Source organism: Parasteatoda tepidariorum, chromosome 5, assembly GCF_982258835.1.
Source record: "Parasteatoda tepidariorum strain Cologne lab strain chromosome 5, Ptep-v5.0, whole genome shotgun sequence".
Classification (NCBI taxonomy): domain Eukaryota; kingdom Metazoa; phylum Arthropoda; class Arachnida; order Araneae; family Theridiidae; genus Parasteatoda; species Parasteatoda tepidariorum.
Genome location: NC_141759.1, coordinates 37,463,954 through 37,489,859, shown reverse-complemented (window position 1 = coordinate 37,489,859; position 25,906 = coordinate 37,463,954). Strand labels below are relative to the sequence as shown.

Below are 25,906 nucleotides of genomic sequence, written 5' to 3'. Positions count from 1 at the left end.
TATCCAAAACACATCGGAAAAATATTTGTACATTAACAGAAAAAAATATGCATATTGTTATAAGAGTTAAAACCTAATGCCCGAGAAATAGTATTACTAAATTTAATGATATAACATGAAAGGCCCATTTAAACTTTACATTCTATAGTTTTAAGAATTATATTACTTCAAAAATTAAAATGAACAAAAAGTATACATAAGCCTCATAATTTTATGAAATTTAATTTTATAAACAAAGTTTTTTTGACAACAATTTTTATCAAAAACTTTCAAGTTTCAATAAAAATCATTATTTAGAAACTAAGAAACGTAAAATAAAGAATGCTGACGAAACGAAAACAAAAAAACAATTCTTTTTTGTCGCCATTTTTAGTGCTACGAAAATTCGTCTTTGGGATTTGCCAAAAACAAAACAAGATGCAATTTTATTTTTTCAGGAGGGAAATATTTTACCGAAAAAACGAAAATGTACCAATTCCCACAACATGAAACTTTATCTTGGTAAACATACGTTTTGGAAATGTTATTTCATTTGGAATCTTATTTATCAGAGTTCATATGGCGATATGATTGTTTTGAATCTATGCTAAACTCTATATCGGCTCATTTTCCACCGAAATCCGATTGACTATTTTGATTTTAAATAAAGTGTTTCATTTTATGAATTGTCGCAAAAATTTTAAGTGTAGATTGGCGGCACTTAAAAACCGCCAAATCTGTAGCGGCGTTGGCGTTAATACGTAAGTACCGAATTTTTATTCCATACTTTTCTGAATCATATTACTTCAAACATTGGAATATACAAGAAGTATACATAAACACATAATGTTATACCATTTAATTTTTCAAAAAAAGTATTTTGAGAACAATTTTTATTAAAAAATTATAAACTGAAAAACGGAAAATAAAGAATTCGATAAAAAAACGATTTTAAGAATTCTTTACATTGAAATAAAAACTTTCATATTGTTTCTTTTTTTATTATTCTTATAGTTCTTAATCAGACGTAAAAAACCATTCTGTAGAGAACCATCATCAAATGAAAAAAAAAATATTTACAAGCAAATTTTTTATAGTAAAAACTTACCTGATTTATAATTCCCGGAGAATTCCAAAATGATAAGTTCCTTGTTTGAAAACTTTATTCTCAAATAATAGATACATAGTTTATACCTTCATTACTTTTAGATAACATACTACACAGCAAAATTTTATAATTGATATAAATTTGAATATGTAGCTAAAAACAGAAAAAAAAAACGATTAAAATTAATTAAGAATCAGCACAAATGGCACTATTTCAAGTAAATTGGATAATTTTTTATTGTTGTTTTCCGAATTATATGGATACAAAAATATATACTATTCTATAACAAAGAAGAATATGCTATAACTATTACAATTCTGTATGTTCTGAATTCATATTTATTCACTGGAATGACGAAAGCAATGTTGACTTCACTTTAATTCGTAATGAATTGAAGACAGAAGAAATGCATTTTACCTTAATACACACATCTGTAACAGTATCCGAAATCGGAAGTCATCAGTTGCAAGTTTGTTGATAATAGAAATTAAAAATTATTGAGGAATTTTTCTTCAAATGTTTGGCGTGTTCTGTTCCTGAAAGATTTACTAATATTCTGGAGATTTTTTTCAAGTTCTTCGGCCTTTTCCTTAGGGAAATTTTGTTTCTTATTTGTTGCTAAAAAATGGCGTCTGATTCTGTCAACGATTTTGATGGAACTAAATGAAAACGTGATAAATTAATGTCTGATATTTACAGGCTCCCGCTAGACGGCGTACTAGAGCGTTGCGATTGCGAATACTTTTATAACTTTTATTATTTTTATGCTAGTGAGAACCAAAACAATATGGAAATGAATGAGGGAAAACTGGATCCTACCACGTGATTTCCCGGCCAATAAAAATGTAGCGCTAAACGTTTAACGCAACCTTGTTGGAAGTCGCATAAGAAGTATAACTTCAAAAATCACAACTGGCTGTTGACACCGCTAATTATTAACTGTTAACTCTGCAAAAAATTAGTCAACAGAAAAATATGTAATTTTCATGGCTACCTTTGTTTTTAAATAAAATCTTTTGAAATGTTAGTCTTTTGCAAGAAATTTCGTCTAAGAACTCATACCCCCGCTAAACTTTTCTCGTACCCCTGAGGGTACGTGTACCACACTTTGGGAACCACTGGGATAAGGGAACTCGAACGCAAATGGGATGAAGAGGAAAAACGTAAACTGCATCAAATTCTGATCCTGAAATTGAGCACCTAGGACTGGATAATGATGGGAGCCTCTACAGAGGCTGCCTTATCAGACCCCAGTTTATTGAAAATATGATGACAGAATATCCTAAGTAAATATATAATAATTGAAAAATGCATTTATTTATTTATTTTTGAAATTTAAAAATTTTTTTTTTTTGAAACTGCCATCTTTAATGTGGCATTTTATGATAAAAATGTGAAAGATTGCTTTGAAAAGTTTGTTTAACACTAAGGAATAAGAGATAAGATCGAGAGAAAAAAAAAGAATATTGTCAAAAAGAAGAATTTATTAATTTTTTTTTTTTTTTTGACAAATACTTTTAAAGATGGGTTTAATTTTCCTCAATAATTTTCTTTTTGTTTACTTATTTCCTCAATAGATGGCTGCACTGGTTAGCTCTGCTTATTTTCGAAATCTTGTGAGTTTTAATGGTGTACAACATGATTCGCCTCCAGGTGGCACCACCATTATGAGTTTTTAATTAATATTATACAATTCTCGTGAACTTTTGATCTAATGATCGGATCGTCCAGTTCTAAGACTCAATCTTATTAGTTCGAGGGGATGATTTGTACAGACGATATTTTAGGTTACGAAATCAGACCCCAAAACGAATTTTCTCTGAATTAACATACCTTTTTTTTGACGGATTTGGATTTCTGAAAATTTGTTAATCCTATGAGAACCCCATGCAAAAAATAGCTTTAATTCGTAAACATTTATATTATCCATGAGCAAAATGGGTCTTGGTTTGGTTTTCATGGCATTCTCACTTTTCAACTACAATAATCAAGAATATTATAATAGTAAACAGTGCACATGCGTTGCTATGGCGACCGCTGCTGTTAGATAATTTTTTTTTAAAATCCTTTTTTCACTTTTAATTTTGTTATGCATTTAGTTGGTGAGTTTATTTTTGAGATATGGGACCAGAGAGATCCCATAAATACTTCTTCAGTTGTGAACAAAAGAGAATTTCCTCATTTGAACGATGTTTTTGTTTTTATTGTTTTAATTAAGAATCATAAATTCTAACCTACAGTTCAAACTGGATCGTTTTCAATACTAATTCAGGTGAATATCACAAGTAAAGAGGGTCCAAACTGATTGACACGGTCCCAAAAGTTACAGTTGAAGCAAGAAAAAAAGAATGCCAGGTGTTAAACTTACCGAGGCTGAAAAAGCTAAAGAGGGTAGACAGGAATACCATAAGCGTTACACACAAACTGAAAAACGAAAGGATTCCGTTCGCAAACGGAGTCATGAAGCCAGTTCCTCATAAAAGTACCAAAGTGGTTAAGAGAATTGAACCCTACCGAAGAGCGAATGGTGACTCTTCGAACATCTTTCATGCAAATACGACAACTTGGTGTTGATCACCAGTAAGGGATAAAAAGATCCATTATCAACATACCCAATTACTTGCACAAGACCGTACTTCTACGCAATATAAATTATTCATTCACTATTCATGTAAAATTGAAAAAAAAAGTCAAGCTTTCAAATCAGATTTCATATATGAACTTTTGAATCCGAAACGGGTGTATGTTGCAGCTTACAATCTCCATTGATCATTAACAAACACCATTGTACCAATCCGAAAATGTTAATGTTGATCTCGATTGCATGTTCAATGTCTATTCAGTCATCAAAAGAATTTACACAAAATGTGTCTGAGCTGCTTTTAAATATGTCTGTGAAATTGTGTACCGAGCAGTTCAGGATTAACAATTAAAGATGTTCAAGATGAAAACATAATAAAGTTTCTTTTCCAAAAAAAAATTAGGCAACAACCTTTTTGCCTGTGATCCCCTTGCGGCGATCATAATTTTCCTCATTTTTAATTTCTAATTTTCGTATTATTTTACATATGAATATTTAAATTTGAATTGTAAGGTATTCAATTTTAACATCATTTTAAAGAATTTTATTTTATATGAAAAAATACAAAATTTGAGTTAAATTTGTCGAATAGTTCTTGAGAAATCATATTTTAAAATTACGGTATTTTTTATATACGAGAAATACGGTACGGTATTATTATTAGCGCTTTATCATTTCGGAAAAAAAAACATGTTTCGAAATAGAACATTAACATTTAAACGGTTAAATTAAGTTTTAACGTGTTTTTTTTTATTTTTAAAAAAAACTAATTCTCAATAATTATAATTTTTTTTACAATTTTTTCCGGTCACAATTCAATAATTTTGACTCATATTGCTTGAAATATATTTGATATTGTGCAAAGTGAAACTAAATTTTATGTGATGAGTTAAAAAGATGTGAGTCGGATTTAAAACGTAAAAAGCAAACAAAACTGATAACAAAACAGACCTTATTTAGTTTGCGTGACAGTTTCAACGAGATAAGAAACGACAAAGTAAAGATGTTTTTAAATATTGTTTTTAAATATTGTTTACTTAGTAAGTTTTATGTTTTAAGAGACAATTCATTGGTTCTAACTTATTTCGAAGTAATCTATTTCCTGCAAATTTTTTTTACAGGAAAATAAACATATCATATGCAGTATACAATGTATTAAGATGCGCTTTCATTATTGTGTGATATACTATTAAGAGAATTTTTTTCTTCATCTATATGCATCTACAAGTTGCCCTGAAATTCAGGAATAATTTGAATTTTGAATCATTTGTGCAAGAACTTGAAAAATGTCATCAAACTGTTATTCGTGATTCTCACGAAACATGACAATTCACTGTCCCTTGCTCCAAGATCTAATATTATAAAACTAAAAGAACTTTTTTTAAAAAAAATAAATTAATAAGTAGTATTGCTGTTAGCATTTTAAAATGACTTTACACTAGCATTGACTGTTTTGTATACTTAAAAAATTTAATTGAATATCAAAATGTCATTTTCCTGGCATGTCCCAAACAATATTTCCAATAATAACTAGCTTCAAAACTTCCCATACATTTTTCAAAATCTAATTTCTTTTATCTTATCCTATGTAAGCATTTCTAGAATATACGCAGAGGGTATTGTTTACTAAAACTTCGTTTAAAATAATTTTTTCTGTCAATAATTTGTTTGTCCCATGAAAATCTGTTTACCTGGCTACTTTTATTTAGTGATTTATAACCAAAATAGATAGCATCAGGAATCAATATCTTATGTTAATAGATTGATTAGATACCCTCTTATCTGAATATGTCTTGTTGCATGAATAAAGAACCACTTTTCTGTCTCAAAATCTATTTCAAAAAATTTTTCAAGGTGAGTAGGTTTTTATGCTGTCATTTTCCTGGCTTCTTGAAATCATTAATAACAAAAACTACATAGATTTATCTGAGTTATTTTAAGAAATACTGTTGTTTTCTGCAGAATATAAACGTCTTCGGCCGCCAAAATATTACATTAAAGTAAAGTTATATGCTATAAAATGGCGAATTTGTCATTATCCTGGCTTATGAATGCCAGGACATTGAAGTGTTACCAGAAATTCTTTTTAACTGCCAATACTGTAAAGAGGGAAAGCAAATATTAATCTAATACCAAGTTTATGTATGATTGTAATATGCTTGGATGTAATCAAAGTTATTTATTTATTTAATGATTGATTATTATACACAATTTTATTCTGTACATATCAGCAACAAAAATTTTTTTGTTTCTTTCTACGGTGGATAAAAAGAATTAATTTAAGCAATTTATGGTCAGTCTAACATAAAAGCTTAAGTTGAGTTACTTACTATTAATTTAAAATGACTGTTTTTTAAACTTCTAAGGTAATATGTCATTTTCCTGGCATTCAAGATTTGGTGAATTTCTATTTCATTTTTTTTCTCGAGCAAATGTCAATAAACTACACTGCTGTCTATAAGATATTAATAAGTGTAGCTAAAGAACTATACAAAAAAATTTTAGATTATTTTGATGACTTTAAATTTGAAGAAATTTTTTGGTCCAAATTGTCATGTTTCGTGAGATATATATATATATATATATATATATATATATATATATATATATATATATATATATATATATATATATATATATATATATATATATATATATATATATATATATATATATATATATATATATATATATATATAAAATTGGATTACCGACTGCAATTCTCTCGGCTTTTTTCAGGGCAATTAAAAACCAACTATTCGATGCGGTATCATCTTGGCATGGTGTGTAGGCTGTTTAAACAAAGAGCTGCAATGACTTGAAAGCTAGAGTACAGGAAAATAATACTTATGCATGCAATCAGTTATATTAATTTGTTTTAGATCACAAAAGTATGGACAAAGATCATCTTTTGTAACGATAGGCTGTTGTTGCTTGCTCGGCATGATTTAAACGAGGAAACGCATTAAATATATTTGCGGACCATTGACATTAACTATGAGGAGAATATGAAACAATCAAATATGAAAAAATTATTTCTGTTAAAAAATATAATATTAATACATTTTCTTGGTATTCCTTATATAGTATTAAAAAAACATTTTTAAGTTAGAGAAATATCTCAATGGTTGTCGTCATCGTTTTCTTATCTTTTTCTGATTTTAGGTTTTAACTTTCACTGTTAAATAAATAAAAGTATATAAGAACACTTTTATAGTAACATATTGTCCGATAATAATCTGTAACTATAAAAGTGTCCTTATATTTTATTAATTGGTATGCCTAATTTTAACATATTTTCTTATATATCATTGTATAATAACAATTGTTTTGTATATATTATCACTAGGAAGCAAAAATCTTAAATGCTAATTGCTAAAAAAAATCTTTGATCATATAATAATGGAAATATTACACTTGCTTATAAATACTTAAAAATAAGGTGCTATAATTAAAACACATAGATATTTAGAATAATGACATCAAAAAATATCTTATTAAATTGGAAGAATTTTTAAGCTTTAATAACTTTATTTTTGAAGTTCAGGATTTTCTTTTCTTGGACCTTGTACATTTTTTTCTTCTTTTCTGTTTAAAGTTACTAGACGGTATCGATTTCAATGGCGAAATTAAAAGTTCTTAAACGTCTAAACAAAAAACACGCAAAATAATTCTTTAATTCACAGCAGGATAAATCTTTCCAGCGCTTTTTATAATTCATTTGATATCACCTTTATATTTTCTGATATAAAACACGGAAAATTGCGTTTCCTATTTTGTGCTTTATAACATTTCTTGCCGGTCGCTATCGCGCAAACTGATATTTGACTACTACTATTAAATTTTTGCTTTCAGATGAGAAGAAAATCACCTCAAAATAAATAAATAAAAATATAGAAAACAATAAATGTATTAAAATAAGTTTTAAAAGGATGATAGTTACATGCGGAAAAATTCATTTTTAAAACGAAAAGTTGATGCTGCTCCGCCGTGACGTCATTGACAAAAATCAGAAGTTAGTATAGGAGCTTTAACTCAGAGCGACACGAGTCTCTTCGAAGGAGCGAATTTTCTATTCTCTCTTTAGCCCTGAGTTAATGTCCAGATATATCCTTGTGATAGTCCAGATTTGCCCTAACCAAGCAGTTTTCTTGGTGATTTTGCATTCCAGGAAATAATTTATCGTTATAATTTTAGATTTCAATCACCATGGTTTTATTATTATATAGGTTTATAGATGCATTTTTAAAAAAAAGTCACATGAATTCAGATATTTTCAAACTATTTATTCGGTGACGTAATACCGTTCATTTTGCTTCAGCCTATGAATATAAATTGAATGCTTAATTAAGTAAAAAATAACTGTGGCTGATGACATAAACTTCATTTTTGATTAAACAGAGCTGTAAGCTTGCAAACATCACTGACACAATCGTTTAAATAAATAAAAGAGTCTATAGTTTAATTTGTAACAATGCTTAGTGCTAAACCTATACAAAAAATACGTTTCTTACGAAAAACTCAATGGAAATTTTTTTGATAATTTTAAATATAAGATGCTAAAAATTGCCATAGTTCGAATTTCAGGACGCTAGCACAAATGATTCTTAAGTTATAAGAGAGACACACTGATTATCTCTTCCTTTTATTATTACACAAGGTAGCAATTTTTTTTTGTTTTCTGTTACAGATTTTTGGAATTTTCGCTTCGTTGATTTCAAATCTCCCATCGGTTTCTCTCAACAAGTTAATTTTTTTTTCAAATGATATTTTTAGTCTTATAATGTACAAACGTAATGTAAAAACGTTGCATATAACTGGGGGTCACGGAAGTGTTGCGACAAACTTCTAGGGCAGTTAGAAACCTACGTCTCGAAATGTCGCCGTACGCCGTTAGGGCTGCTTCTCTATTACGAACAGTTTCTTCGCCCCCTGTGCTTCTGAGTAGGTCATAACAAGAAAACTTTTTTAGCTGTGTAGGACGACATTTATGGGCATGGGTTCCTATGCAATTTTAAACCTGTTAATGTGCCATACCTGCCAACTCTTCCGGATTTTCCGGAAGATTTTGTTTTCATATTTAAAGTGGTAGTAAATATATACTATTTTTTCTTTTATAAACTTAATTTTTAAATGATTTTGATCACCACTATTCCTACAAAAATTTAGCACATATATTATTATGCGTTACTATCATGGTTGTCAACTTAAGTTTGCTCATATACAACGTATTTGTTTGCTTAAAATTGAAGTTTTAATTCCATTTTATTACCACTGGGGAAAATAATAATGAAAGGGATTAAAAGTTGGCAGGTATGATGTGCCCTAACTCTTGTAAAAGTTTGTCGCAATATTTATGCGACCCCTGCAATACATAGCGTTTTCAAACTTGTGCATTTTGTCACAAGATAGATTCCCACGTTGAATGCCACGCTAATTTTACACGGTGAATAACTACAAAATAAATTTGCAAATATAGACAGATTTTGCTACTTAATAAAAGTTTTATAATGACGTATCTGGGAAAAAGTGGTGAATTATATATACTTACAAATTGTTTAAAAAAAGTGGTGGATAGGAATCTACTAAATTGAATTTATTAAACCAAGAATCACAATAATTAAGTAAATTTCGAATAAGTTTTCTGCAATTCCATAAAAGAGTGTACTTTTTATTGTTCTATATCATGTTATACGCTGTCAGCCAGCTGTTTTTCGCGGTCTATGTGAAAGGTCAGTGTCAGCAAGCGGTGGCAGAAGCAGCCTAAATGTAATTTCAGTGTCAGCCACCGGTGGTTGACGCAGCCTAAATGTAATTTCAGTGTCAGCCACCGGTGGTGGTCGCGGCCCAAATGTAATTTCAGTGTCAGCCACTGGTGGTTGACGCTGCCTATATGGAAAGTCCAGTCTCAGTCACCGATGGCTGACGCGGCGCTCAACGTGTTAAAACTGTTACTTTAAAAAAGTCTGTAGTTTTAGAAGCAAATCTTATTTAAAATTTAAAGTCCCCACACCCGAATAAGGAAAAATCAAGTATATGTATAAATGCCACAATAAAATGTTTTCCCCAGTGTTGTAGGTCGACAAAACATAAATGTTATCCAATTATGTGCACGTACGTCACAACGCATATAGAATAAATGGAATATTTCTTAGAAACTTTAGACGCTTTTTCTCTTACTCACAAAGTAAATATATTCTTTTTTTAATTGAAATGATGTTCTCAACATACTTTCCCTAAATAGTTTTTATGACACGTTATAGCAACCTCTATCTTTTACTCATACTCATAAAACCACGTCCTCAGAGAACTTTCAAATCCAAGCGGTTTTTTTCTTATCTGGGAATTATCGCAGATTTTAAACCAACAAATCTTGAAGGTATCATATATAATTATATGACCCTAAAGAGATTAGGCGCTTTAGAGGAACTGTGAATCAAATAACATTTTTCTGGTGCAGTTTCTTTTCTGGTGTCTTGTTGTCATATTCCACATCAAATTTACTTTTATAATTTTTCGTTAAAGTAAAAGAAAATGGAAATTTTAAGAATCTTTCATATATGGTGTCTTTTTTGCTTGTGTTTCTGCCAGGAAGGGAATGAATCAGTCACTGATAATGGTAATGCACTTTTATTGTTTTTTATTAATCCCATTAGTCACAAATGTTCTCAGAGGTGACAATTTGCTCCGGACAGCAACTGGATGTCTTCGAGTGGAAGTCTTTTAATCTATGACTCTTGGTTTAATAAATTCGATTTATAAGGTTTTTACTGATTCCTAATTCAAAGGCTTATGAGATACCCCACTTTGTTACAGTTAAACCGTGGGCCTCCTCGGTTGAGCTGTATCGCCAGCCAAAATCTTTATTCGTGAAGGTGGTGGATTCGAATCCCGACGTATCTCTGAATGTATTTCTTCGTGATGTCCTTCCGTGTATTGCCCTATCTGACCTTGAACTTGACGAAGGCTTATAAGCCTTAATTGAGCACATTAACCTGTAAATGTAAGTTGTACTACTAAATAAATAAATAAATTCAGTTAAGCCGCCTTGACCGTGTTAAATACAAATACTTATGTTATTAATATAGTAACTGTGGAAACAGCTTTTGAAAAATAAATTAATACATTTTAATTAAACCTTTACGCTGTCATTTTTGATTTGTTTTTGAAAAGGAAAAAAAAAAGAATCGTAATTAGCAATTTAGTCTTTAGACAGGAATCGGTTAGCAAGAGTTAATGAGTGAATCAGAATTATACATATCCATAGTTTCAAACTTGTACATAATCCATACATCCATAGTTGTAAACTTGTACATAAAGTTGTAAATAAAGTTTTAGCCTTTTGGGGCATTAAATCTTCAATTTAAAGTTTAAAAATATTTTTCAACCTGCCACCACAAATCAATAATTAGATAATTTGTACATATGATCGATTTCTTTAGCTAGTTAGCACTTACTGCCATTATTTCAGCTCAGTTGCCCACGGACACTGTTATAGATGAAGGAGTGAGGTACTCCGTAGTTCACCTCTGTCTAAGTTTAGCATATTTAACTCTTAAATGTTTAAGTAGTTTAGTTTTTAGAAAAATCATTCATCCACTGATCGTAATTTTGACCTGAACCAGACAACGATCAATCTATAATTCAGTACCCCCAGAGGTAAGATTTGTTATGGGAACATGGAAGATTTTGCGATCCGACAGATTTAACGAGCATCAGTTTCCATTTATTACACTAAGAGTCTCAACTTTTCTATTGAGGATAAGCTCGTTCTGAATAGGCACCAGGAAAACTACATACAGTTTCAGTTCCTTTATTCTACAAGTTTTACTATTTGATTCGCTGCTTATGTATTAAATGTTTGGCAGAATGTGGAACACTTGGCATCCCTGAGATCGGCAGAATGTTAATGGTGATCAGTGGAGACTCTTAGGAAAATTATGAAAACTAAAATAATAATAATAATAATACTGTTTTTTTTTTTAAAATTATGTTAAAATCTGTGAAAGCACTACCCCTTTGCTATTAAGTATAAAACTGCACCGGTGCTTCTCCATATCGGTATAACAATTCAATGCAAAAATTTACGCAATTGGTTGCCAGATATTGCAGTAGATTTGCAGGATGGCCATATCTGTAAAAATTTAAAAAGAGAATTAGAGAAAAATTTTTTCAACCAATTCCTATTAAACAAAATTTTTTTTTTATGAATTAAAGCATATGCATCTAGACTGCTAATAAAATTCTCAAGTTTGAAGTGAAAATGAAAATTTTAAAACTTTCCAACGAAACGTTTCTTTTTCGATCAACGCATGTCTGTGAACAAATGTTTTTCTGTCTAAACACAATAAAATCGTAATATCGTTCACGATTTACTTACGTGTACCTGAAACACCTAATATTTTCAATATAGGATGGCGATAATAGAAGAAAAAGAAAAAAAGCGTAATTCTTCCTAAGGCGATAAAGGCGTAGCCCTTTCCTCTAAACCAGGGGTGTCAAACTAAAAACCTAACTTGGGCCAAATAAACAATGCTTAACTTTAAGTGGGCCGCAAAAAAAAAAAAGAAAAAAAATCAAAAGAAACAAATATTTTTATTTTGTACACTGTAGTAAACATATATAAAGTTAAATTATTGTTTGATACTTGATATCTCTTCTCTGCTATTATCTTTCCTATTTCAGAAGTAAATTTTATTGGCTGAGACTACTTTCAAAATTGACCCAACGTGAGCGTTATCAATACGGTTTCGGACAAGAGATTTATTTACATTCATAACAGAAAATAATTGCTCGCACTGATAAGTACTTCCAAACATGGAAATAATTTCATATGCGAATTTTCGAGTATTTTTAAACCTTGCCGGTAAATATTTGTAAAATTCAGGCACTCCCACTTCAATAAATTTTGTCTTCAAATTTGAGTCGCGCTGAATCTCAATCACTTCCATTAGCATATTACTGGGTACTGAGTCTATATTTATTGAGAAAATCGAAGAAAACAAACAAAATTTGTCTTCCAAGGAATTAAAATCTTTAAACCTTGTTTCAAATTATGTTCTAAGATTTGAAATTTTTTCTGCGTATTTTTGATATGATGCAGTATCCCTGGAACGGCAGGTGCTGCAAGCCAATTAGAATTTTACATTTTCGCTTGTACAATTTAAAATGATCCGTATGGCCTATAAATAAAATATATTATAATTTTATATGGTAGTTTTCTTTCTAATTCACATTTCTATTTTATTTTTACTTTGCGTCGGATACATTGACTGGGACGCAAAAATGTTGCCGCGAGTTTGACACCCCTGCTCTAAACTATCACTCCATTAATTAAATTTTAAATCAACACTCACAGTTTAAAGCACGACAATTGATCGCCACCACGGTATGCGAGCAACCCAAATGGGCAGCAGCTGTGAGAACGATAAATTGGTAACTTTAGTGTGATGAGCAACCCAGATACGAGTGGCATTACCTAAAGCCCTGGATAGAGCCCCGATGGCTGAGGGGATAGAGCATTCGCCTTTCAATGAGATGAAGGGTTCGAATCCCTGCGAAGACTGGTCGATACGAATTCCGCATACGGCTAGCACTGACCACAGTGCTGACATGAAATATCTTCCGTGGTAGACGGATCGTGGGTTAAAGTCCCCTTGCCGTCAGGCTAACCGTGGGAGGTTCTCGTGGTCTTTTTCTCCATGTAAAGCAAATACTGGCTAGTTCCATCAAAAAAAGTCCTAAACGAAGACAAATTTCTCTCAATACTTGACCCAGGTCTTTTGAATTGGGTTCAAAAGTACAAGCCTACGGAGTTGAACATTAGTAGTCGTAAACCCAAAAATTGGGTCGACTGTTCAACGATGGTAATAAAATAAAGCCCTGGATAAGTAGATAAAGTAGCGACACGCCGCCATGTTGGTAACTGCAACTTTCTTGTGATATCAACTATCGATGTTTCTATTCTTATACACCACTTTTTATTGATAATTATTTTTATAATCGTGAAGTTAACTTAAATATTTATTCTTTTAATTCTTTTTTTTTTGCCTCTGATATTATATGTTTTATTTTTATTTTATTCAGTGGAAAAAATACCTTATGTTTAAATAAAAACTTTCTGATTTCGTGTCTTTCCTAATCTGCTATAAATTTTTTTTTTAAACTCTGAAATTTTTTGCAGTCGTTTTTTTCTTTATGAGGTTCAAAGGGTGGCATGTTGTGTGATTTAAATCATGAAGGGCATTATTATCAGTGCTTAATGAGAAATTTCTATTCCCAACAGTTCAAATCTTTTTCTTCTTAATCCATAGGGGAGAGTGGGACCAATTGTAATATTTTTCACTTAACTATTTTTAACTAACAAAAAATCCAATATATTATTAGTATTAATTGACAGACGAGTAAAGTAGACTATCTTTCACTTGAAAAAAAAATAAATACCTTATTTTAAATGTTATTATATTAGTTATTAACAATTTTTGACAGTCGTGCACTTGTTACAATTGTCCCCACTTATGGGGTCAATTGTAACAGTTCAAAAATTCAACCAAAACATAGTTAATTATACATATTATCATAGTTGTGATATATTTTTTTATTGATCAAAATAGTAGTAATATTTTAGGAGTAAAACTAATAATGAGCAGAGACCTAAGGGGTTAAACTTTTTACTTCAAGGGGTTAAAAATTTTAATTTATGCTGTGAAAGGTGACAAATAAAATAATGCACTTGAAACATAATATAAAAGATATAGGAAACTATTGGTGGTACTTAAAGAGTTAAGTAATGGTTTGTAAACATAAGATTATTTATTTACAGCTGTTACAATCGTCCCTTTACTTATTGTTACAATCGTCCCCAAGATGCCACTTCAGCTTCATTTGTTAAAAACAATGCTAGTTAGTTAACAAAACTAATATTTTTTTTATTGAAATGTTAATTAAGGTGTCCACTTACATATTCGGTTAATAATTTTTATTTTTTTAAACAAAATTACTTTGTTACAATATAATATTCTAATACCAAATAAGTACTTACGTAGCGTGAAAATATCTTTTGTGATGAAACTCTTTCAAAAGTACATAAAAATGGTTGCCAGCAGGGTTGAACATGTAAATTTATTAAATACATCTTGTGCGCCACCTAGGAACCAAATCTAGAACCCGACACTCGAAATTTTTGCTCTGTTACAATTGACCCCACTCTCCCCTACTCATTGTTACTTGGTCTTTTATAATAAAAAATTTCTAAAATTCTTAGTACAATTAATTAAATTTTAAAATGAAATCTTAATAAAAATTTTTGATGCAAATAACAAAATCAAATTTTTTTTAATGTTACAAATTTTTTAGGTAAATAATTTAAATAAAATGTGATTGTGAATTAAAGTATAAAACATTGTAAAAATATTTAACCAATAAATTTTCTTAAACAAAATTAATATTTTGGGAAAAATTTCAATTTTTTTTCAAAACACAATAATCTTGTTTTTAATTGTACTGTCTCATCAATTTATCGGTTTAATAAAAATAAGAGTTAAGGCTATTTATTGTTTATAGATTCATTATGATTGAGGTATATTATTTGAAAATTTATAATATTGCATGACAAATATTTTATTTTAATACATAATTTTCATAAAAAAACATTTTAATTTTATTAATTGGAGAAAGTAAACCAATAAAACTGCTAGGAATATAAAATGAAAAAATAAATATATATTTTACTGAATTAGTACAAAGGTATTTAAATTGCATTCAATTTGAATCTTTAATAATTTTTTATTTAATTAATGAGTAATAATGTTAATAACATATATTTAAAGAGGAAAAATACTTGCCATATATGTTAGTTATTTGAAATAAACACATAATTTTTTTATAAAATTAAACAAAGCAATTCGAATTGTTAATATAAACATTTTTAGAGACATTTCTTTAAAACCAGAAAGGCAAAATTTCATATAAGCAAACAAAATAATGAGCAATGTAAACAAGACAATATTTAACGAGAACAATGCAAAGAAGACAATAAAATGACAAGACAATTAATTTTTTAGCATTTTCAATATAAAATTTTATCGTATTTAGTATCGTTTGAGGTCCATTATCTTTACCAAATCTATGCCGCCATACTTTCCGCCGTTCTTTATTGCTATGTCCAACAGGTTAGCGATAGAATTTAATGCCTCATTTTAACTTATTAAAATACCTAAATGCGCAACAGCCTATCATTATTAATTTCAAAAATAAAAAAACAAAACAAATAAAGTAAAAAGAAAAGTGAGATATAACAGATCGGTTGCAATGATACTTCACCGTTCATACTAGTCAACAAAATAGCGACTGTTTACTCATGTGATCTTCGATAGCCAATCAAAATTGAAAGCGGCTCAAAAGCCGCAGGGAAAAGAGTGACGCTACTTTTACTAGATATAAGCTTTAGTACCAGGACTCCTAGGTCATCACTCATCACTATAACAGAGTTACAGATAAGGTAATTGCCGGACCATCTATCGCCTATACAACCTTTTTTTGTCGCTGAAAGATTTTTGTCAATCTCGTGCATTTATGTAAATAGTTGTATATATTTTATCAATCATTTTCCATTTTAGTACACTTGCATAAATGTTAATATTATTCTGATCCCTGTAAATATTATTATATTCTAATTTAGTTAAATCTCCATTATGTTTAATTTCCTATTGATTTAATCATATGTTCAACCGAATGGTTTCTCACTTATGACATTACTATTTGGTGCTTGGCAATCGCTCTCCCCCTTATTCCACTCTCACTTCAGATATTCCCCCCATTATATGTTAAAAAAATCCGACAAATCAGTTAATGCCTCTTCGCGGCAGCTCACTGAGATTTGAGCTATGTTCTAAAGTTCTCATCACAATACACTTAAGCGAAGTGCCAATTTATTCCCAAACCTTCATCATATTTGCGTTCCTGTTTCCTTATTGTCTTACACGAAGTCCAATAATTCAAAATGAATTGGAAAAGGGCTATTCGAAGCGTCAGATTTCCAGTTTGAACTTGATGACTATTTTCTGCTACAAATAACACCAATCTAACTATCACTAGCCTTTCAAGCCGAAGTACCGAGGTTTCCACATTATCCAACGGCAATTTGTGAGGTTTGTGGAAACGGTGAGCTTGCATAGGTGAATCAGACTCTCCGCTGGGGACTAGTGAGTTTATAATGATATAATACCAAGTACTAGTTACACATAAAAACTTTAATATTTCAAAATGGAATATGAGGATAGATGTTATGGCTCCCTACATTTTAAATATTTAATCTATCATTTAAAAATCTATCATTAAAAAAGTAAGAAGCTGGTGACATTTCAGGGGTATTTATTAATCGGGGAAAAAAGCATAAACTAGTCGCATCATACGGATATGTTTGATGTAACAAATTGTTTCTTTTACCACTCTGCTTTTAGCTTAACTAATCCACATCAGTTTTGAGTACGATAGTATGATTTTATTTCAAAATAGGTAATGGTAAATAAAATAGGACAAAGAATCATTAGCCTCGCCTTCTAATAAATCTATATTAACCCACCAAGAATATATATTAACCCACTAAGTTTAAAACCGATTTTTTATTTTCACCCTGATTATAGTCACTCTGAAAATTTCACTCACCTGGTTCAGCCACCCAGCTCTTACTTTATTCAAACTTTTTTTCTGAAAAAAAAAAAGCATTTAAAAAGCATTGAAATTGTTTATATATTTTTTTAAAAAAATGTATCTTGCTGGTTAGAATTGTTAGAAAAAAGATAAAAAAGTTTTTTCTATGAGTTCCCAATATTTGTTTGATTTTGTTCAAAAGGTATCTTTTTTGCGTACTACACTGGGATAAAAAATTAGGTTTTTAACATCAGAAAAGTTTGAATAAAAGTTCAATTTCGAGTATAGCTGTTTTCTTTTTCAGACCTAACCGATTCCTCTATTTCTATCTCTACGAATCTATGGATTTCATCATCTCTAAGCGATGAAGAAGACACATCTACTTGTAAGTACATCATTAAATAAAAATTTTAGCAAAAATTTAGAAAAAATTTAGCAAAATTTTAAGTAAAATTTTTTATATATATATACATATATATATATACATACAGGGTGATTCTAAAAAGATGGGCAAAATTTTGGGAAGTGATAGTTTTCAATGGAAAAAAATCAATCAGGAAAAAGTTTTTAGATTTGCATTTGGGGAATCGAAATTACGTATTACGAAATTACGTTTTTTTCTCCTCTTTTCTTTTTTTTTTCTAAAAAAATCAGTATAAAAGCTTTTACTATTTTTAAGTATTAACTATTTAACACTACTAACTTTATTTCAGATAAGAAATAGCTCTGTATATATGCTATCAAGGCATTAACTTTCAAATCTTTATGGTGAACATTTTCTCTAGCTAAGTTGATATTTTAATGTGTGACTTTATGTTTTGTTAATTTTATGTAAAATCATTTTTCGCACCCTCCGCATGTAAATGATTCAAAAGTTCATGTAAAACGTCACTTTGCTCCAGCTTTCTCGTAATAAGGCTTTTAAAATGCTGACAAAAACCTAAACAATTCTTAAGCTTTAGTTTTTAATTGTCTACCAATCTATAAAGGATCTTCTAAAAACCGTAGTAGTTGGCAGTGCTTTTTTGTCATGTATTCTCAGTGTTAAGGCAATCAGGATAAAAGAGATACAACAGGTAGCCAAACTATTTCTTTCGCAGTTAATTTTGGGCAGGGTAAAAATAGTTTGATTTATTTAATGAACTGCTACTTAGTTCAAAATTATATAGTTACACTTTAAACTAACATTAACAGGGATACCATTTAGTATTCTCATGCTCAATTTAAATTAATTGCGGGTTTTTCGTTTTTATTTTTGTGCTTTCCTTTTCTTCTTTTTTCACTTTTCCTATTTACATTTACAACTAATTTAAATACCTACTTCATTCTTACTTCACCCTATGAGTCAGCAAACATCACATAGGTAGTGAGATGGGCTCGTTGTCCAGGTACTCGCTGGGACGTATTTCTTGTTTCCACATTGACAGGGATGTCACGATGGATTAAATATGTAAAACTGGGTTTGTAATCAAAAGCAGAAAATCTATTTCAAGACATTAAATTAACATGTTCACGCCGGGAAAAGTGAAAATACTGGTACGGGAAAAGAAAAAATACTGGTAGAAGAACTATTTCAAATTTAGATAATATTCGGGAGGAGTTAATCTATTCTCAACAAGAAACAATTCAATGTAAGGAAATTTACCACGGCGAAGAAGCAATTAAATATAAAAATTGCATCTGTTAAAAACAATTGGTAGTTATGGACTTTTATTATTCCCGGAAAAAAACAAAAAAATGAAATTTATTGTTACCAGTGTTTACTCCAGTGCGCTGCCAAGATGAGACAATCTAGCGTGACCCACCGGTGGGTCACCCCGGCGTGAACGTGTTAAGCGACCTTTTTCAGAGATGCCAACTTGCTCCGGACAGCAAATATATATTATAAAGTAGTAGTTTATCAGTTGTGATTCTTAATTTAATAAATTCAATTTAGTAGATTTTTATCCACCACTATTTCTACATATTTCGTAGGCTTATATAATTCACCGCTTTGCATACCTGCCAACTTTTAATCCCTTCCATTATCTTTTTTCCTAGTGGTAGTAAAATGTAATTAAAACTTCAATTTTAAGCAAACAATTACATTGTATTTGAGAAAACTTAAGTTGACAACCATGATAGTAACGCATATTAGTATATGTGCTTAATTTTTGTAAGAATAGTAGTGATCAAAATCATTTAAAAATTAAGTTTATAAAAGAAAAAATAGTATATATTTACTACCACTTTAAATATGAAAATAAAATCTTCCGGAAGAGTTGGCAGGTATGGCTTTGTAGTACGTATGCCATGCTATACCTTTTAAAAAGCAAGCAAAAATAGTCAAATATTTGCAAAATTTACTTTATAGTTATCTACCGTTTTATTAATTACTAGGAGGCTCCACCCACTGCTCGCTAACGCTCGTCAACCCCCGAGAATTGCTACGCAATCCTATGTGGTTCACGCCGTGAACCATGGCTCGCTGCGCTCGCTTGCCAATGAACACAATGTTCTAGCACAAAGACATAGTATATTATCAAAGACATAGTATTTTATCATCAAAGACATAGTATTGTACTTATGTAGAAGAATTCTACCAATGTTCTTATTGGCTTTTAAAAAAGTATATTAGCTATTTAGATTGTACATGGTGAAAAAATCAAAACATTAGCTAAATGAGAAATATGTTAGCAAAATAAATTATCAAATATTGCAGTTACTCACCTAAATTCAACTAAATGTGTATAATAAATTAGTTAATGCTAGAAATTCTGAAAGTTTTAGAAAAAAAATTATTATTTAAAAATATAAACTTTAAACCCTAACTTTTCCTTGTGAGATAATAACCCTCAAAAAGTCTTTCATTTTCAAGAACACAAAAATTTGTTTTATCGCCAAATGAAATATTTTTTGGTGATCAGCATTCTTTTGATCATTGCTATACAAAGGTGACACCATATGGGTCATTCTCACGAAAACTGTCATTTTTCAGCTCATAAAATCCCAAAAAAGTAAAGTGAATAAAAAGCTCTGAAACTTTCTATATTAATAGAAATATGTAATGGCATTATAAAGAAAGTATATATCCTATAAATTATACTTAATATTAAAATTAATTAATTTTTTAAATAATTAATTTATAATTATTAATTTATAATAATTAATAATTAATTAATTAATTTATAATTATTAATTTATAATAATTAATAATTAATTAATTAATTTAATAAATAAATTAATTAGTTTAATAAATCAATTTATTAATTTATTAATTTATTTTTCAAATTAATTAACAAGTAAATTAATTATTTTCACTATTTAAAAAGTGAGGGACTGACACTAATAGTGAGGGAATGATATTTTATTTTAATACATGTTTTTATCTAAGTTACATCTACCTAAAGTTTGAAAATTATAACATACTAAGTATATCTAATATTTATTATAATTTAGTCTTATATATTTAATAGTTTTTACAGGTTTGGGAAATAAAATTGGCTGGCTCGATTGAACAAAAAAAAATTTAATAATATACTCATCTTGAATCATTCCCTCACTTTATACACTAGTGAGGGAATGACGAATTCAATAAAATTTAAAAATAACAGTTAGGCTTTATTAATTTCTGAAGTCAATCACATACAATTATATTCATACAAGAAAGCAACATATAATTATCCACTTTCTCGATGAAATTGTATTTTATTTTACTCTAAAAAACGACATGAGGGAATGACAAATGTAAAAAATTTTACCTGGTTTGATTCATTCAAATTTATTCCACAGCAAAGCTTCTTTAAGTTGAAGATGGAAACATACTGCAATTTTGTTCTATGATGCCAGTTGTTAACTTCTGAAGTTTTTATTAAAATATTTTTATTCTAAGATGATTGCAGGTGATAAAAACATTGTTGTGAGGGAATGACGCGAAACACTGGGGACAAAGTTTACAATAGTGCTGTGTTAATATTTTTATCAGAAATTAAATTTAAAATTTATTTTCTGAATTCTATATTTCAATATTCTCAAATAAAAAACACAAATTTGTAAAAAAAAAATTTTTATATCAGAAACAATTTTTTTCTTTTTTTAAATCAGCAGTGGGGACAAGTGAGGGAATGACATATTGGTATATTTTTATTACCTAAAATTAATAAAAAATAAAAATTGATAATTTTATTTTTATTCTTTTGTTAGCTTGCATTCTGAAGGACACTTTCCCTGAAATTTTTTTTTTCGTAAGTTGTAAAACAAACATAAAATATACTGGGGACATGAAAATGACTGTTTTTGTGAGAATGACCCATATGATAAATTTGACCACGAATCCGAAAACAATACGGTTCATTTCCAGGAGGTGGCTTTATGCGTGCTCCAAATGATGCAAAAGTAAGAGCAGAATTATATTCCCAGATATGATTTCGATAATTTCGTGCCTCAATCGAATTATCACTTAATAATTTTTGCAGCAACTCGGGAATGTCCATTAGTGTAGGCAAATTAATTTTTCCATCGTGGCAGCATTTCGTATATTTGCCAGAAGAATTTCGTTCTTTGGCCCAGAAGTAAGCTACATTGTTCCATCATTGAACCAATATTATACTCTTCAACATCTACTGTTACATCTTGAACAGTTATTATTGCACTTGATCTCTGCAATCTACGTCTTCCATAACATTCCTCAACACTTTCTTGGGCTCTTCGAACACGTTTTCTTTCATTACGTTTAAAAGCCCTAGCAGCTTCACCAATATTCTGCATTTTAAAGCGTGAAAATTCAATGCATAAATAAACGCGAAGTATAAAAAAATTCAATGCATTCAATACAAACACTTAGACGTTTAGGTAGCTCCCAGTAGAAAAATATCAATTCAACAGCGGCCTTTTAAAGCATTCTCACTTCAATTAATTAATTAATTCCTAATTGAGTTTAAATTAAATATTATCATGTTTTTAGGGCATGAATCTGAATTGAACATCCTGATAATGCTCACTCTGGTTATTGTTTCCGTTTTTAAAAGCGCTATATGTTGAGCCACCTCAACTAGATTTGGCATGTGACATTTTTAGCAGCAATGATTGGTCGATTTTCTAACGTTGCCATTCGGGGAGTTGTAATGAGGCTTTTTTTTTTGGTGCCGTGTAGGAGAAATATATACATAGATTTTGTCTTGTCCGGAGTAGTTGGCATCTCTGCTATTTTAGAGCATTTCTTTCATTTTACGATTGAATGCAAATATAGAATATTTTATGAATGGATAATTTACAAAGTAAATTATAATGGTAGTTACGATTCAGTGATTAAATAAACATAAATGAATTGAGTTTCTACCACTTCTTACATTTTTAGTCGCCTTGTCACCCTGTACTGAATAGATTAAAAGTTGCAGACAGTCACACGAGCCATTTTTTTCTATATATATATGCTTGTGTCAACCATATACTCTATTATTATTTTTTTTTATTTCCAATGGCACATTAAAAGAGAATTGAACATCAAAAAGTTAACAATAAATCTATAAATAAGAGCGAGCAATCCAGTAACGCTCCCAGATAGATTTCCGAGGGAGAGCAGAGCACCTAGACAGGTGAAACAAGTCCATTACCTCGTGGAGGCCACACAATATACAGAAGGGATCATGAACCATGTTGATGCGACATAGATGTTTTTTCAGGCAATTGTGGCCAGTTATCAGACGAATCATGGCAACAGATTTCATCCTAGGCCACTGAGGGACATTGAGAATCTGTTTAAGCCATGGTTTATTGGAATTACGATTTTTGAGTTCGTCATGAAAAGAGGCCCTGAAGATGTTCTTTATGAGACTTTTGATATTATAGAAAGGGAGTCTGGAATTAGATCTCTGTAGGACAGAGGCTCCTTTTTTTTTGCCAGGAGATCGGCCGCCTCGTTTCCCTGGATTCCACAGTGGGCCGGAATTCACTGGAGAGCCACTATCTTGTTATTATTGGTAAACCATTTGAGGAGATTTGAGCAATTACCGATGGTTAAAGTTCGAGAGCGGCTGGGAGAAGCCTTGGCTAGGCATATACTCCATTATATGCCTAACCAAGTGATTATCTTTTCACTTTGAGTAATTTCAGATATGATAAATCAGTGAGAGCCTACCAGGGCCGGTATTGAGTAACTAAAGCAATTCTAAGTCTTATATTGATTAAATATGATAGTATTACTGTTAAAGCGAAAATAAGTTTTCAAATTAGCATTTTCTAGCATTAAGCTACCACTTTTTATTTTTTCCATCCTGATTTTGATTCCGTACAATGCTTTTATGTCTCGCCCGTACTCAAGAAGTTAACAAGTGTCGGTAGTCATGGATATTTTATTTTTCCTGAAAACAATGTAGAAAATAATCTGGAAACAGTGTTACTAAAAACGTGACAAAAATATTTAAGCGTTAAATACATGCAAAAATTCATGCAAGTAATTATTTTTTGCAATTTTCCTGCGTTTTCTTATGCACTCGTGAATTTTTTAGCACCCGCAACAGATATTATCATTACAAGACCAAAAGACGATATTTCAAATGTTACGGTAACTGATACTTCTGAATCTGATACAACTGTTACAAATTTATCAACTCCTGATGAGGAAGGTATGTATGTTGACAGCATGGTGAAAATGTTTATTTTTTCTTGATTATGAAAATATTTTTTAAAAAATTATGATTTTAATTAAAATGTACTACATAAGAGTCACCTGACTACAACTGAAATGTTGAACATTTTATTATTTTATGGTAATTTGTGAAACAAACATTTACAATATGTGTTAAAGTAAAATGCAATTTTTCAATAACTTCTCAAGTGTATTGAATTCTGATACAATAAATCCGTTACCAAAAGTAGTACTCGTCAGTTAAAATCTTATTGAAACATAACAAAGTTTTAACTAAAAAAACCTAGTCAAAAGCCTAGAACCTAATCGGATGGGTTGAAATTTTTGGCCAGTCAAGATATGGACCCTAAATATTCAAGTTTATTTATTATTTAAAAAAAAGAAAAAGAAAACCAGCATGAACGATGTGTATTCGTGGCCCTATGGCTACGAAATCCGTCTCAAATCTAAAAGAAAGCAGGCTCTACCTCAGTTTGTAACAGTTTTAATCCTTCTCTTAATACTGAAGAATAAATATTCTTTTTAAAGTATGTATGCTAAGACAATTGCTGTGATTTTAATTTAGTAAACAGTTATAATTTATTTATCAACTTTAAATGAATATATTTTCTTTTCGTTAAGTAGGAATTTTTTTCATTAAAAAATATTTATTATTCTCAACTCGTTCTCTGAGTTAGGAGGTCGATGTTTCAACTTTTAGGTCCCTGATGCACATTCATGTATGCAGTTTTAAATTTTAATAATAAATGAACTGAAACTTCGAGAGATCTTGTATGATTTTGATAATGCACTTTAATTTAAACTTCGTTAAGTTCAATAGAAACATTACAGATGTGTTATTTCTAATGCCACTTGCCATATACGAGCTAGCCTACTTGGGGAAACCAAACGAATTTAAGGCAGAAGGTGCATTTCTTGTTTTTCATCTATAGCCACGAATACGACTTAAGCCGCATGCATGTCACAGCCCGTTTATAGGACGAACCATTCATACATCCATTTATTCATCCGCAGATCGCAATTTTGACCTGAACCAAAGAACGAGCTATTTCCAATTTAGTTCCCCCAGAGGTATTGATTGGTTATCGGAGCATGGAAGACGTTACCGACAGATTTAACATGCACTAGTCACCAGTTACTACACGGGGAGCCTTCGGCCGTCCGGGATCGAACTGACGGCTTTTTGGACATGAGTCCAACGTCTACCAAATAGGTTATCCTGGCCTTCACAGATGTGTACTATTGTATATTTTATTTTATTTTGTAACCTTTGTTGAACAGACGACCTAATTTTTCGTTTCTACGACTACTAATGTTCAACTCCGTAGCCTTGTAATTTTGAACCCAATCCTGAAGACAAAGAAACTCCTGAGTCAAGTGTTGGGAGAATTTCGCCATCGTGGTGAACTTTTTGATGGAGCTAACTCACATTCACGTTGCATGGAGGACTGTGGGCGGTGCAAGCCGGATGCAGAATTCGTGCGAAGCGGCTATAGCTGGGATTCGAGCTCTCGTTGAAACTCGAACCCTCTATCCCATAAGAACTATTATATAGTGGAAAATTTATATAGTGATAGTATCTGAAAGATATGCAGATCATTGTTCAAGTTCGCCAACACTGTAAAAGCTTTACCAGCAAATAACTGACTCACTATGACATTAAATATATTAATTTGAATTATTTTTAACTTTTGGGTGAAAAACTACTTAAAATTATTAAATCGAAAATTATAAATTATACTATTAATTTAATTACCTCTGGAAAAATGTTCGCTACAAATTGGAGCAAGTTTTCATCTCTTTTATTCATTTATTTAAAAAAGAAATGAAGATGTTTTGCAACTAGTGTATTTTTCGGAAAATGTAAAGCACAACTGGCAATTGTGTAACTAGAAAGCATCATTAAGTAACTATACATATTTAACCAGGATAATTTATATCTAACGAAATCTCTAATATTGTA

The 25,906-nt window shown here is 30.3% G+C and overlaps 1 protein-coding gene across 2 annotated transcripts in view; it reads left to right on the top strand.

Annotated features, from left to right (window-relative positions):
• The first annotated feature begins 10,086 nt into the window (after positions 1-10,086).
• LOC107451810 (uncharacterized) overlaps positions 10,087-25,906 on the top strand; it is an 82,003-nt gene continuing 66,183 nt past the window's right edge. For both annotated transcript variants that reach the window (XM_087163684.1, XM_043050667.3), the window contains exons 1-3: positions 10,087-10,287; positions 17,623-17,703; positions 23,804-23,920. In XM_087163684.1, the coding sequence (XP_087019810.1) occupies positions 10,203-10,287; positions 17,623-17,703; positions 23,804-23,920 (283 nt within the window). In that variant the 5' untranslated portion in view covers positions 10,087-10,202. The remainder of the gene's footprint in view (positions 10,288-17,622; positions 17,704-23,803; positions 23,921-25,906) is intronic.